Here is a 15,285-nt window from a genome sequence, read left to right on the forward strand (position 1 = left end):
ATCCGTTATTGGCACGCGACTTAATTCAAATAGCCAAGCTGTGTGGTTAATGGTATTTTCGCTCAGTACAAACGTACACTTCAGTTGCGTCTGAAATGGTGTCCTCATTTAGGCCTGCTAATTCACTCATCACAACAGAGACAGTTCTGTGGGACACCATAGCACCCGTACGGAAGACAGAGGGTAGAGTTTGAAGAGCATTAGCTTGTGTAGGAAATATATCGTTGTGTCCTTTTGTCGCGGAAATTGTATTATATTGAAACTACGCAGATTACTGCAACACATTGAAGTAAGTCAGTATAGATGGTTTTGCCGTTTTAAAAGTGTTGTATCGTGACAATAATACCCACAGCTAACTCAGTTTCCATTTGATCAGTAACAGTTAAATATTGTAATGCTTATTTCTTGAGAATGAGCTTCACTGGTTGGCCTCCCGCTACGTTACCGGCAATGCTACCAAATACAGCAGCAACACCTGCCATACAAAGTCGCTATGCACTGTAGTACCCTTGTGGTATCCTAGTGTACATTTGGATCTATTTACCGAGCACTATGAGTAACAGTATAGTGAATATAGGGAATCTGAACTGTCCACTGAGAGTCCAGAAACATTACAGAATGGCCGACACATTAAGAACACTAAACAGTATGTGAGGAGTTAAGACATGCGAATTGAGCAGTCTTAAATGTCTTTAAGACATTTTGTCTTCTGTACTTCGAAGAGCACATAGCCCCATGTGGATCCCTTACCACTTATTTTATTTATTTAATTTTTTTATTAATTTTAATTGTATTTATTTATATTAAGTACCTAAGGTATATGAAAAATATTGCTTAGCTTGAAACTGTCCTATTATATAGCTTCAACTTAAAATAACTTATGTGACCTTGGCCACACCGATTTAGTTACTATACTTTTTGAGCAGACAAAATATGGTGTTTCCAGTTTGATTAAATTACAGGCCATCAAGTTCATCTTTATTTGACTGACCAGGCTCTCTTGTTACATCAACAAAAAAAAAAAAAAGATACACAACATATGATCAATGGGATAGATGGCTTTTGGACCAAAAGAAAACCACAAAGATGTATCAGGATGGAATAAAGATGGAACAGAAGCTGATTGGAGATGATGCTAGAAGCAGCCTTCATCCGTATTGAAGAGAATGGTGAATGGTCTGGCCACACCCACAAGGGAAAAGAAGCCCCAGTCTTGTAGAGGGTGAGTTATGATTCAAAATTTAGATGCTGGCACAATTAGTAACTTTAGGTAAGTTTGCTTTCACAGTTAGTTTACTGGAGCAAAGGGTTTGGCAACTAATGGTGTAGTAAAAAGAAAAGTCTCTTTAAGAATGGGGAAATGACTTCCTAAAAGACAAACACAAATGCAAACATGAACTCACATTAACAGAGAAAAAAAACCATAAATATCCTTCTGAGTGGATGTAAGTGGGTGGATGAAGTGGATATAGAGGTTAGGATAGGCAACCTTTTGTTAACCTCAGTTATGAAAGAGGCACAGTTTGGTAAAAGGCACAATTTGGTGCAACACTGCAGTCCTGCTGACGGACGAGGGTGTAAAATACAGTCCAGAACTGTAGAACAGACAGGAACAAACACAGCTGCCTGATGGGTAATGCAGTAACAGGAAGTCCATGATGGAGGTAAGAGGCACGGACAAGTGGAAGGTCAAAGGTTGTCGGGAGCGTTTTAGAAGGGGTGCTCAGAGACGAATATTGTGAGGCGAATGATGGAACTGCCGCGAAAGTTGATGACATTGTTGACTGTGACCATTTCCAGGTCCAAAATTATCGTCTTTGGTCCTCTGATTGGCCGAGCCAGAACCAATGTGGCACTGACATTGCTGGTTTGCTGTTGAGAAAAGAAAGAGATAAGCTTAAAGCAGACATCAATTATGTATATTATAACTACGTTATCTTGAAGCAAACAAGCTATTTAAATACAATGTCATCCCAGACGACATGCACCTTATTGTACACTGACCAGACCAGACACAAAGTAGATTTGAATTAGTTAAAAAGGTGAGACTTCAGAGTGAATCAAAGAGCTGTTAACATGCATATGTCTCCCTCTAGTGGCCACACATCACAATCTCACATATGAGCGCGCACACACGTCTAAATAGGTGTTACGTATGCAACAGCTGTACTAGGTAATAATAAAATGCCCTTTGCAGTAGATATAATGTATATAAAATTTTTTAAAAGAATGCAAAATAGGTGGCATATATCAGCTGTTATGCTGAGGTCAGACTACACAAATTCTGTTTTGACATAGTCAACAAACTTCTAGTGTCAGGAACGATCACTAGATCTTGCAGTTGGACATAATCGAAGAAAGGTGGTAAAATCCCACAACACCTGGAAGATAAGTCTAGCATGTCAGAATTGTTTTGTACTTTCTCTTTTAGTCTGAGTACTCCTTCGGCTTGTTCCTTGACGCTGGCCTCTAGGATGGCACACACACGTAAACATGGAGAGGTTATGCTGTGTTGCTTTTGATTTCAGTTATAGTGATTGTGAAACGACCTGATATTAAAACATATCATTCATGAATTCATTCTGATATTCATCTATCAGAGTATACAGTTCCCAGAACCTAATAATTGTTTTCTCCATGAGACCTTCTGTTTACATATGGTGAACCAGGTAGCTAGCTACATTTATGTAACATTCATGACATTTTAACTCATTCATTATCCCATACTTTCCTCTTAATGACACAGATGAATAGGTCCACAACTGTTTTTTTCTTTTTCTTTTTACTAACACAAAAGCACCTTCTGTAGCCACGATTGACAATTCCTTGACCCTCCTCCCCAATGACCTACAAACCTGCGCAGGGTCTGGCACAATGATTGGTCGGCATCAAACATGTTGTGTTTCCAGTCTCCCAACCAAGACAGGAATTTATGCCAGTATGATTGCAAAATCTGCTATAATGATCATCAAAAAAGAAAAAAAATCATGTAGTCTGAACCCGGCATTAAAGGCTTTATGCTAAGCCCTTTCTACCACATTCTGGAACCTATTCTAGAACCTTCCTCTTAGGTGGAGTGGAATGCAGTTGTGCCCTACTGCAAGATCCCGAAACTCACCCGCATGTAAAACTCTCGTCCCTCATTGCCAGATTTGATCTGGAAGATGTAGAACGCCCCTGGGTAGCGTGTGGTGGCCTGCATTTGAAAGATATCAGCAGGGACACTGCGGCCAGAGGACAGATCCATGTGGCGGTAGAGAATAGTGAAAGGCCTGTCTCGACAGGCAGGGTTCTCTGCTGAGCACATGCACTGACTGAAAGAGAGGAAGAGAGAGCAGGAGAGAGAGAGGAAGAGAGAGCAGGAGAGAGAGAGAGAGAAAGACAGCGGGAGGAGGGGGGCATTAAGATATTGTATTGTAGTACGTCTGCTAAATTCCCTCAAAAGAATAAGTATCTAAATGAGACAATGACAACTTACAATATTATTTTATTGGATACCCATGCCCTATATATACATTTCTAAACAAATGTGTTTTCATCTCCAACTCACTTGTCACTGAGCTCTATGTAAGGGGGTTGACATATGAGGGGGTCCAGGCATGTGTACCCTCCCTGGAAATTGAAACACACTTGTGCTGTTGTACACGTGTTGTTACCAGACTCACATTCATTGAGGTCTTCAAAATCAAACACACAACAGTTAGTTAAGGGTCAGATCAGTATTCAGGTCATCAGAATCACCATCAACAACTACAAGTAAAACACCACCACCAAAGTATAGCCATTTATTAAAATACATGCAGCAAAACACACATAAAAATTCCCATATGTTCATAAACATTCATAGTAATTATCCACTATTCTTCAAAACAATCACTAACGTTTCACAGTAAAGGTCATACAGCTTATATACTTGTAAGGTCAAAACAGTCGTCCTTAAGTGACCCAGTGAGATCAAACTGAAAGCTAATCCACGCCCTTGTCCCAGGGTGTTAGAAATATGTATATTACCTTCACAGCTCCTGCCGTCCTCAAAGACATAGTAACCAGGAGGGCACACGCACGAGAACGAGCCTGGCGTGTTTACACACGTGTGCTGACACAGGAAGTCCGAGAAACTACATTCATCCAGATCTAAAGAGAGAGAAGGGGGTTTGAGAAACATACTTGCACATAAACATGTGCGCACACTTGTACACACACACACACACACACACACACACACAGCCTTAAGGTTCTAACAGACTTAACACACAAGCGTAACTTCTTACAGATTCAGGCTCCCGAATTTGATTTACAAACATCTGCATTTCTCATTCCTATCAGAGCTGTTCTTTCCTGTCCTCCTCTTCGTTTCACCCCTCCTTCCTACTTCTTTCATCCACTCTCGCTCATTCCTCTCCTTCACTCTCCAACTCCCCCCCCCCGCCCTCAGCCAAACAGTCTGTGCGTCTCTCTCTCCCTTCTCCTGCCTCTCAGCCCCTGTGCTCGTCCGTCTATCTCTCCTCTCCTCCTCCCCTCCTCTCGCTTCTTTTCACCGCTTCCTCCTCTGTTCACCGATGCAGGTAGTTCCATCAGCGGCGAGCTCGAAGCCCTCGTCACAGTTGCACATGAAGGTGCCATACGTGTTCAGACATCCGTGGGTGCAGGGGTTAGTCTCACACTCGTCTATGTCTGCAGAGAGGGAGGGAGAGATGTAAAATTCAATTTCAATACTAATCTAATAATGTATGCAGCAAATCTGGAGTAATGGTAAGGTCTTCAGGAGTAATGTGTCAGATGTGTTATAGTAACATTCCTAATCTGTGTTAGATTAGTATTGTTAATATATGTTCGATTAGGATAAATAGAGTAAGATATTTTTACTAGTATAGGCATATTAGATTAGCACTGTAGAAATTGCTATGGTTACTAAAGTGCTAGACTAGAATTATGAGAGGTAGGTATGGTGATTATAATTACTTGAACAAAGTATTACATAAGCATGCAACATGCACATAGAACATGAATGCAGAACACATTACTTCCATATTTGTAATGATTTGTTAGTCTTCAAGGAACAGATGCAGTTTACAAAAAAATATTTAGAAAAACATTAATCACTGAATCACTATGAATTCACTCCCAATTCACCAATATAGCACGTGGAATATTCCTTTACACTTATGCTTTTTCTTGTGCGTGCGTGCGTGTGTGTATACACCTTGGCACGTCCTGCTGTCAGTGTTCAGATTGAATCCAGGGTTACACGAACACGAATAGGAGCCTGGCAGGTTGGCACACAGCTGCTGGCAATAACCATAGCGACACTCGTCGATATCTGAATGACAGAGGATTTGGAATATTACAAAAAATAATGATGAAAAGAAGTGTAAGGAAACCATTCCTATTTTCCTTAACCCTGTCCCTCTGGTCCCACCATCTGCCTCGCCTGTGTCTGCTTGATCTTCCTTCAGGGCCCTGGGGTACATTTCTCAGAATGAGTGACAGAGTCAGAAACGCTGAGAAGCACGCACACTCTATTCAGGGATACATTGGAATATATAGATGGCAAAGCAAAGCAGATGAGTAAGCAGAAATATGCACATGCAAATGACATAGCAGGTGCTATGTTCAGACATGATGTTCAGACATGATATGATATGTGTTGTCTAGAATGAGACAGTAAGTCCAGATCATTTGCCAAAGCCTTGCACCTATCTAAAGGTAAACAGCATAGGGCAGCATGACATGAGACAGAGAAAGAGAGAACTATTTACAGAAAAAGGAGTCACGTTGTAGAGAATTCTAACAGGAAGCAAAGACTAAAACAGCCAGGTCAGTATAGGAAGCGAAAGCACGCATTAAAGTAAAGGTACACATTATATATGATGAATATGTGATGCTGTCAAGACGTGTGTATGTTAATGTATGTACCCTTCTACCCTTTTGTACTTTAGCAAATCTGTATATATCTTTTTTTCTCCCTCTAGAATTTGTAAATAGTATATTCATATATTTTAAAATAGTATATTCACATATATATTCGTAAAATACTGCCAGACTCTAAGCACATAAGCTTTTCACTCACTCCTGTGTGCAATAAACTGAATGACAGGCATAGGACTGTGCTGTTTGGAAATTTGTTACACAAGTGGTTTGATGTTTAACTAAACAGCTGGCACTACATGTTCTAATAAGGAGCAGTCCCCCATTTTCTGAATGGACGTGGGATGTCAAATAAGGGCTACGCAAACACAGCTGTCATATCCAAACAAGTTTGTGAATTATGGTAACTTGTATCTACAAAAATCACTAATATTGTATATTAAATCTAGAATCTAGAAAAAAGGTTTTTTGTCATGAAATCTCAGGTACTTAGAAATAATCAAATTTTGTTTAGTTTGTTATGAAATCTTGTATATTCTATGTATAAAATGTTTACAAGAAGATGTTTGTTTAATTTGTTATGTGCATGATGCAAACATACACGCAAGGAAATATGGGTCACTACAGAATTGTGGGAATTAATCCACAAAACAGCATATCAGTTTATTCTGTTTGGGTTTGTGGTATAGACATTTGGATAAACAATATGGACAAAATGTGAGTACATTACTATTACATACTGTGATTGTCATAAACCTTCTAACTCTTGATGTGACATCATTAATCTTACCCAAATTTTGTACATTTGTTGGATTATGTGTATCCGCATGCCCACTGCACACTTATCAGGAGCATTAAAAAAAGTTTTGATCAGCGATACCAGCACTCTGCCAATATTGTGATAATTATTTCACAAACTATATATTGTGCAGTCCTACAAACAACAGGTCCATTACCAGAAGCACCAACAACTGTTAGAGGCACTTACCCTGACACTGCCCGCCCACCAGCCAATAGCCCTCGGTGCAGGAGCAGGTGTAGCCGCCTGCTGTGTTTATGCACACTTGCGTGGGATTGCACTGATGGGACTCAGTCTCACACTCATCGATGTCTGGGGGGGGAGAGAATAGGAAGACGAGGTGATGTTACTATCAGAGATTAAACCTTAGCTTTTACCCCCTGACCCCCCCAGAGCAGTGATACCTAAACACTTTCACCAGCTGCAATAACACAGGGCACACGTGCCATTGTTATGGCTTTGTCATCTGACTCTCATTAGGCACCGTTACCAGTGTTTAGCTCTCAAAAGGTGCGATTCTTTTCATAGGCAACAACAGAATACCCATTGACTTGGAGTATATGCGCTCGGGACAACTGCAGTAACACAGGGCCAAGCATGTGCCATTGCTTCATCAATTAACTCTCACTAGTCTTCAAATACATAGCCTTGTAATCAGCTCCAGTCATTTCAAAACCAACCACACTCTTACATAATGCAGTTCCAAAAATGGAACTTGGGTCCAGACGCTCAGCTTTCTCTCACTCTCTTTCTGTCTTTTTCTTTCTCTTATCTCTGCGTCCCCTAAGCAGCATATTTCCATATGTGGGCATAGCAAACCCAAAAAAAGACCACTACACATTTGGTGCTCAGACAGTGAAGTCACACATTTAAAAAAAACAAAAACGTGTGCATGTATGTGCGTGAGTGTGTGTGTTTGTGTATGCGTTTGCATGCGTGTGTGTGTGTTTGCCGTAAGGAGGGGTGTGTATTATCTGCAGATAATTATTCTTGTTTATACAGGCTGACCTGGTGGCTGATAGCAGACTGGATTGGGTGCCAGACCTGCACGCATGGGGGGGCGGCACAGGGACCCACAGTCAGGCCGCGTTCCAATCGCAACACCTGCTAACACTTTGGAGTGCATACTCCATTGAAGAGCAGAGGACAGCGGGAGCAAGCATGTGGGTCCCATACACCAAACAGACATGGCACAGGGGGGCCAGATGTGCAGCAGGGAGAAAACGCAGGTGGGTGGAAAAGGGGGTGTCATTCTGGAACGGTTCAATTCGCCTCCTTATATAGACCGGGTTAAAGGAAGAACAGGCTTGAACTTAACACCCTCATTATTTAGTCAAAACGTGGGAGGTAAAGTGAGACAGAGGACGACTGGAGGCACATACTGGGGAGAAAAAGGATGGCTTATGTAGACAGAGCACGAGACGGCACACGCGAGAGAGAGAATGAGACAGAGTAAGAGAGAGAGCAAGCGAGAATGAGAGTGAAACAGTGAGAGAGCGTGAGAGTGAGTCAGAGTGAGACAGAGCGAGAGTGAGAAAGACTGTGAGAGAGTGAGAGAAAAAGATCTAGCACCAGGGGCCCACTTTCCCCACACAGATACTCCTAGTCTACATCCTAAGGAGGTGATCACAGTGTATATAGTTACTATTGGTTGTATTCCAAATCACAGTTCAGGTTCAGAAGCAATTATGTGACAATGTACGTGCATGCTGGAAACGCCCATATCTCCCTCCTTGAACTCACTGCTTGTCTCATGATAAAATAAAGAGATCATTAAAAGAGAGTGAACAGAATCCATTACACAACACCGCCGTCTTTGCAGTAGGTCTTCTTTCTGGTGGGCCAGTTCTGTCAAGCAACACCTTTGCATGTTTAAAGATTACACCACTGTTACAAGATTGTGTGCTTATAGTGAGGCAGAGTACACAACACGGTAGAATACTGGTCAGTGCGGTGTGTGTGGTTTAATGTAAAATGTGTTTCATAACAGACACCTTATAGGTCCCAACAGTCACCCTTGGCACCAACCAACACGGTAGAATACTGGTCAGTGCGGTGTGTGTGGTTTAATGTAAAATGTGTTTCATAACAGACACCTTATAGGTCCCAACAGTCACCCTTGGCACCAACCAACCCGACCAAAACCCGACCAAGGGGAGTCCTTTTGTCAACATGTTCCACCTTAAATGAAATCTCTTACTTCAAATGGATTAAAAGTGGGGGTTGGTAAGGGCTTCCTGCCAGCAGCCAGTGAAGTGAACCGCACCCAGCCTCTCATTTCCCTGGACTCACTCCGTCGCACGCTCTCCTGCCCTGATGGCTAGCAACTAACATCACACTGATGAAAGATAGCCTGCCACATTTCAAAAAATTGCACAAAGAGAGCCTTTAGGCATGGTGAGCTCCGCAATGACATCATTGGCCCGTGAGCCGGGCACGCCCCTGGACCTCCAGTGGATTTTCCGTTAATGAAGGGGAATGCAGTTCTTCGCCATAGAGTGCAAGCAGGTGCCGCCACGAGACAAATCGAATGCAGACTGGAATGTTCGGCTAATTCTAGAACTCTAGACCAGACCGCCGTTTTTGGACCACGGGCATGTGAAGGCGGGAGTCGAGACAGTTTTAGAAGCTCTGAGAGAGCTGGGATTTTTGTCATCTGTAGCTGACCACCATTGGAAACAATGGGAACGTTTCTTGTTTTGTGCTCTATGCAAACACATATGCACACATGTGCAAATACACACACACACACACACACACAAGACCATGGCTGACAGATAAGTGATGGCATGGTTGTGGTCTGGGTTGTTTCTGACCCATAGCTGCTTCTTTCATCCCACTCAACCAACACACACACACACAGATCTGAAATCCCAAAAGCTGAAAGCCCCACTCAATCTCCCTCATGATGGAATGGCCCCGGTGACAGTGGGATGTGTCCTACAACATCTGATGACCTCATTGCTGGCATGGAGAACAGGCATGCCAGCAATGAACTTTCACGGCTTAAAGACCCTAAAAAGCCTGTTTCCCACTAATTTTCCCACTTCTCACCAAAGAGGTGATTATCTGTCTCAAAACCCAACTAGCAGCCTGAGCTGAACATCTGGCTCCATTTTCAACTTCATTTCAGGGGGATGCAGCTTTTGCCAAACAAGCTTTCTCTAGAAATATGTGTGTGTATGTGTGTGTATATGTATGTATGCATGTGTGCGCATGGGGGTGTGTGTGTGAAATAGAGAGAAAGAGAGAGAACATGTGTGCCACTTTTTTATGGCATGTGGACTTTGTGGGCACCTGCAAACCTACGAAAGTGACCTGAAAAGACACTAGGAGGGAACAGGAGAACACATTAGGTAAAGGGCTGGCTTCTGTCCCGCAAAGTCTAAAAACCAGGCAAATTGTTTTACAGTTCATAGTTTTTATAATGAAGCTCAGTGTATCAAATCAGTATTGGCCATTGCTACGAAATCAGTCACACCACTCGCTACACAGACCCAGCCGGACAACCGAACTGCTTGACATATTACAGGAAGGTACTGGAGTCAGTCCTTCCATCGCTGGGAGAAATGCGTTTCAAAATGACAGACATTTTCTTCTAGCGAATCAGAAGTTAACATAGGTACAAAAAGGCGGGATTTACTGATGATGCTGAAGCTGTATAATACCCCAGTAGTTAACTGAATGTGATCAGATTTACTCGCCTGATGGTCTTTTTCAACGAACTATTCCTCCCGTTCCTTAATACAAGTCCACATGATGCATTTTTACTATCCTGAACATTCAACGCAAGAAGCAAATCTGAAACTGTTAGAAAATATATAATTAGATGAAACCCTCAGCAAATTCTTAGGCATCTTCACTTTACGTAAGAGACAGATCGGGGATCTGCAGCGTTCTCCACGGAAACAGATGAGCTAGTGCGAGGTTAGACTCTCTGCTAAAGTCTTTAAGTCGACAGTCGGTCCGGCTGCAGACTCAAGGACCACCACAGATATGAGTAAATTATAGGCCTGACTTTATTATGTTTGTGATTTGTCTGATTTCCCGAGACACACGTGACCCACTAAAACGCGCTAAAAAAACGGAGTTGAGTGTGTACCTGGAGAGACTCGCACCTCATGGTTCCTAGCGGGAAGGTTCTGCGCCATTACATCGTTTTGGGTTTAGCTCTCTCCCGGGAAGGCCGAGAGAGCAAACGCTGAAAAGGACTATTAACCTACGCTTTACCACATCAGTGTGAATGAGAACAGTTGAAGAGCTGCGATGTTGTTATGATTAACTCTGCTACTGATCAAACGGCATTGGTAGCGTCTTTATCCTAACCCAGACGAATGCGAGGATCTTATTACTTGGGAAGCCTTATTAGTGAACGCACAAATCTAATAATCACTAAACACGTTACCCACTTATCTGTTACTGAGAGAATTTGTCCTTAGAAGCCAATCAGTACATGTATGCCGTGGAAAACCACTGCTGTCGCAATTTGATTCGCAACCAATCGAGCCACAGAATAGCTTACTCACCCACGCACGCACCGTCTTCTCCAAGCGTGTAACCGAGGACGCACGGCGCGGAGGGGCGGCTCACTATCGGGTAGCTCGGGCCGGGGCCTATGGGAGGCTGGGGAGGGAACTGTTCGGGAAACCCAACGGAGGTGTCTGGGTAAGACGCCTCGGGATAGGACGGCTGTTCAGGTCGTGCGTAGGACTGAGAGTAAAGGGTACGTGGGAGGCACAGGTAACCTCCGTTCTGGTTTACGCATTGCATGTCGCCCCGACAAGGATCCGGCAGCGTCCGGCACTCGTCAACATCTGCGTTGGGACGAAAGAAGAAAGGCGTCATGTCCTCGTCTCAGTGTGTATGTCAATCATCTCAGTGAACCTTGCGTTATAATATTTGACCTACTAACCGATGCACCGTCTGGCCCTGCGGTCATATGCAAATCCCTCCGTGCACCTCTGTGGGAATTGAAAAGTATGTTAGCAAGATGGACCAGATAAGGCACTAAACGTTATTGTGTCAAGTACATGGATGTAAGCACGGTACAGATAGCAAATGGCGGAGTTTTCAATTATTTCTGGTTACAGTCTGTCGTAATCAGTTATGTAAATATTCAAGAAAAGCACGGAGGACGTCGAAAACAAGCTTGTTGCGACACACACATAACGGTGCCAGACTAAAGTGAAACAGACGGATTCCACATGTGCGAAATGTACGCGAGTCCAGACTTACCTGACTTTTTACGGACTGACTGCAGCACAATAAAAATAGTAAAGCTGTCAATATTCTGCAAAAGGACAAAGATGGTTATTTGACCATCTTACAGTAGGGAGATAGCACCATGGGCCATATACGAAAAAGCTTCATTCATTTAGATAAAATGACTTTTAGATCAAATCTTTTGGCTGGACACTGCCTAAGCTAATAAAGCATACCCTTTTAAAATTCAATGAACGTTTATAAATGACCTGACGGAAATAAAGTTTCATTTTTGGGACTGAAATCAAACCAACTAGTAATTTAAAAAAAAAAAAAAACAGTAAGATGAACTAACCTCTCGCAGGCTGAGGAACTCAAGCCACGTACTTCAAATGACATGTTTTTTTTTATGGATCCTTGTGGTCCCCCTCAGAAAGAACGCAAGACGACTGCAAATTGCTCGCAGCAGAAAGAAGGATAATTTATCGTTCTCTACCTATCTTACTGGAACGGCTTCTAGGACCAATACGCAAAAAGTCGCGTCCTCGCCACCTCCGAGTCCGCGCGCTGACACGAAAGTCGACACCTGGTTTTAGTTACGCGCTCCGGCTGTTCTGTAGACCAAAGGCATGAAACCGTCCCGAGGATCGACCTATAGTAAGGGGGAGTGTCTTGCAACGAAATATATATATATATATATAGATCTCAACTTTTTTTACTTCCCCTGCTCGGCCCAATCCACGGACTGTTTAGCAATGCAAATAAAGCGGGGCCCCGGTGTAGTTCGGCGACAGCTGGCTTCCATCAAACACAGACGTCCCCCTTTGGAACGAATGTGCGAGCTGCCCTAGGGCTTCGCGAGCCAGCGCGGACAGAAAAAAAGGGCGACCGTGAAGCTATGCGATGACGTAGCAATCATTCGTAAAGTTTAGCGGACTTCTAGAATCCGGAGGAGGCTACTGTTGGGCCTCTCATCTTACTGTCGATACCTAGAAGCAGATGTGAAGTCGGCTCTTCCAGCACATCTTAAGCTTAAAATATGCTTAATGCTTAAATATCTCGGCCAATAAAATGTGGTACTTTGGGAGCCGTTTATACTTTGTCATAGCCAGTCCGTTGGAAAACGGACAACACTAACACTATCACTTACTTTTGCACCTTCAGTACACATTCAGACCCCTAAAACAAAACATCCGGAATCATATTTAGGTTGAAAATCTGGACTTTTGTAACAAGGTTTTGTCTGCATCATAGTAAAATCTCATCTTCATGTTGACTGAAAGATTGTGCAATTGAAAAATAATACTCCCATCTTTGGCTGCTGCTGTGAGATTTGATTAGGCCTAAATAGCATAAAAGATTTTAGAGGTTTACTCTCTTCTGAAAGGTTCTTTTGTATGGGGTCTCTCACTGTTGCCTGAAATCATCTCAGGCCACAAATGCATTTGTTTCCTCTCAAGTACTGGCACATTCGTCACAGAACTGCCTTTGGCAGATAGATGGGACGAAGCAGAGGGTTTTACGACCCCTCAGACCCTGACAGATGCATCAAGCACAGCATCAGGTGGCATGGCCGTGGTGGAAGCCTGCTGACCCTCCCACACTCCACCGAAGCAGGTCACTCCCTAAGACCAGCATCTGTGTGGGCCTGCAAAGAAAGAGCCGAGAACGGTGAGGCGTTAACAGACAGGTGGAGACAGTGGTGAGCGCTTACGTGAGGATCATGCGTGATAACCATGTGGAGATTACACATGCTGGTCAAGATTTAAGTCTTAAATTGGGATTAGGCTTTTGTAAATATCCTATTAGTGGATAATTTGGTACGTGAAAAGGTGTAAGGCTGAAGACAAGCTTTAATTAGAGACTGACAAGAAAATCTTAGAAGTTCAGGATCATTTGGACTTACAATTTACCGGGAGAGACAACTGGTGCAGAGGAATGCAGGGCGTTTGCATCAGGCGCTTTTAAGGAGGGAAGTGTTATTTTGCTTGGCAATGTGGAGACAGCCTGCATTTGAACTTGACCCCATCTTAAATTATTACGGTCTACTGCAGAATCTCCAGAGCTGTGCTATAACAAGTAGAGTCAGCCTTTGAAATTGTTACAGTACAAAGAGGAAGATCTATGTAAATATGTAATAGTATAAATAGTCTCTATATCACACACATTCTCTCTAGGAGCCAAAACCATTGTAATGGAACTGAATGTGCCAAGATTTAAACAGGCAAGTTTGTTTTCACTGTTAGTAGTGTTATAGTAAAGACTAAAGACTATGGCGTGTTCACAGACAGGCCGCATTTGAACACATTGTTTTTTCTATCAAACACCTCTATATTTATGTCCTGAATTCATTTACACTACAGAGGAGCTCCACATATACTACACTTACACATGTGCATACATGTGATCTTTGAGTATTTAAATATCTTACTGATGCTAAAGCAAATACATGTAAACAACGGAATCCGAGGAACAGTGGGCTGCTTGCAATTAGTACATCTCCTTATACACAAGATCGAGGCACAAATTCAAACAATTAAACTGCGCCAGGAATCCCATTAGCTTGTAGGGAAGCCTGACAACTGTGGTACTGTTGTTTCAGTATTATAAGTCATGTTACTACCGGAATTGAAGACCACACCATCCCTGAGTCTCACTGCAAGTCACCACTGTTCTGGTTGGAAGCCAAGTCGATCAGATGGTGTCCCAAACCACAGGCTTTTTTGAGAAGTGCAAAATTACAGCCTTCAAATCATACACAAAATCAGAAAAGATGACTATGAACAGAGCCTATGAAATGGCAACGACAATGGGATTTTCCTGGAAAGCCCAAGGCAACATGGGATATTGCAACTGAGAAATGAAATAAAAGTTAGTTAGCAACCCTCAGTTGGTAAGATGTGAAATGTGAAGGCCTAAACTTAAATACAGTAACAGCCTTAGGAAACATGTCTGGAAACTCAGAAATGTGAGGTTGGTCAAAATGCAACATATCAAATGTTTACATTTGACTCAAGAAAATCTTTTCAGTCCTTAAAATTTGATTAAGAAGTTATTTTAAAGCATTTCTAATTATGTCTAAATGTCTTAATTCTTTTTTGTAATAATTAGAAAACATCTATTAGAAGCAGGTTTCCATCAAATGAATAGTAACTAAAGTACTCTTACTGTTACAAAGCCTGCCTAAGTCTGTTAAAAGTGGCATTAAAAATAACACACGTTTTGCAGTCAATGTGTGACATTTACAGTTAAATATGCAGTCCATGAACTCACGATGTTGGCAAAGTGCTAAAGTGGAGTCAAAATGCAGAGTACAGCTTCATCAGTGTTAGCAGAGTAATGGTGAAGGGTCAAAACTCAAACGAGGTCATTGCACCCTGGAGTCGGAGAACACGAAAACTTGAGTCTTTTGTGGT

At 42.5% G+C, this 15,285-nt stretch overlaps 1 protein-coding gene across 2 annotated transcripts; it reads right to left on the reverse strand.

Moving 5' to 3' along the window:
• Positions 1–956: 956 nt before the first annotated feature.
• fbln5 (fibulin 5) lies at positions 957–12,689 on the reverse strand. Of its 2 annotated transcripts, XM_027008254.3 has the most exons (11): positions 12,225–12,689; positions 11,903–11,957; positions 11,580–11,628; positions 11,194–11,481; positions 6,857–6,979; positions 5,204–5,320; positions 4,558–4,674; positions 4,012–4,134; positions 3,551–3,677; positions 3,119–3,314; positions 957–1,872 (listed from the first exon to the last, which is right to left on the reverse strand). In XM_027008254.3, exons 1-11 carry the CDS (start codon positions 12,266–12,268, stop codon positions 1,711–1,713), a joined length of 1,401 nt encoding a protein of 466 aa, XP_026864055.1. In that variant the 5' UTR covers positions 12,269–12,689; the 3' UTR covers positions 957–1,710. The 2 variants fall into 2 exon arrangements, with proteins under 2 accessions (XP_026864055.1, XP_081581053.1); XM_081724927.1 differs by lacking the exon at positions 11,903–11,957 and having other exon boundaries at positions 12,225–12,688.
• Positions 12,690–15,285: the final 2,596 nt, after the last annotated feature.

This window comes from Electrophorus electricus, chromosome 12 (assembly GCF_041902795.1).
Source record: "Electrophorus electricus isolate QZ-2024a chromosome 12, ASM4190279v1, whole genome shotgun sequence".
Lineage (NCBI taxonomy): Eukaryota > Metazoa > Chordata > Actinopteri > Gymnotiformes > Gymnotidae > Electrophorus > Electrophorus electricus.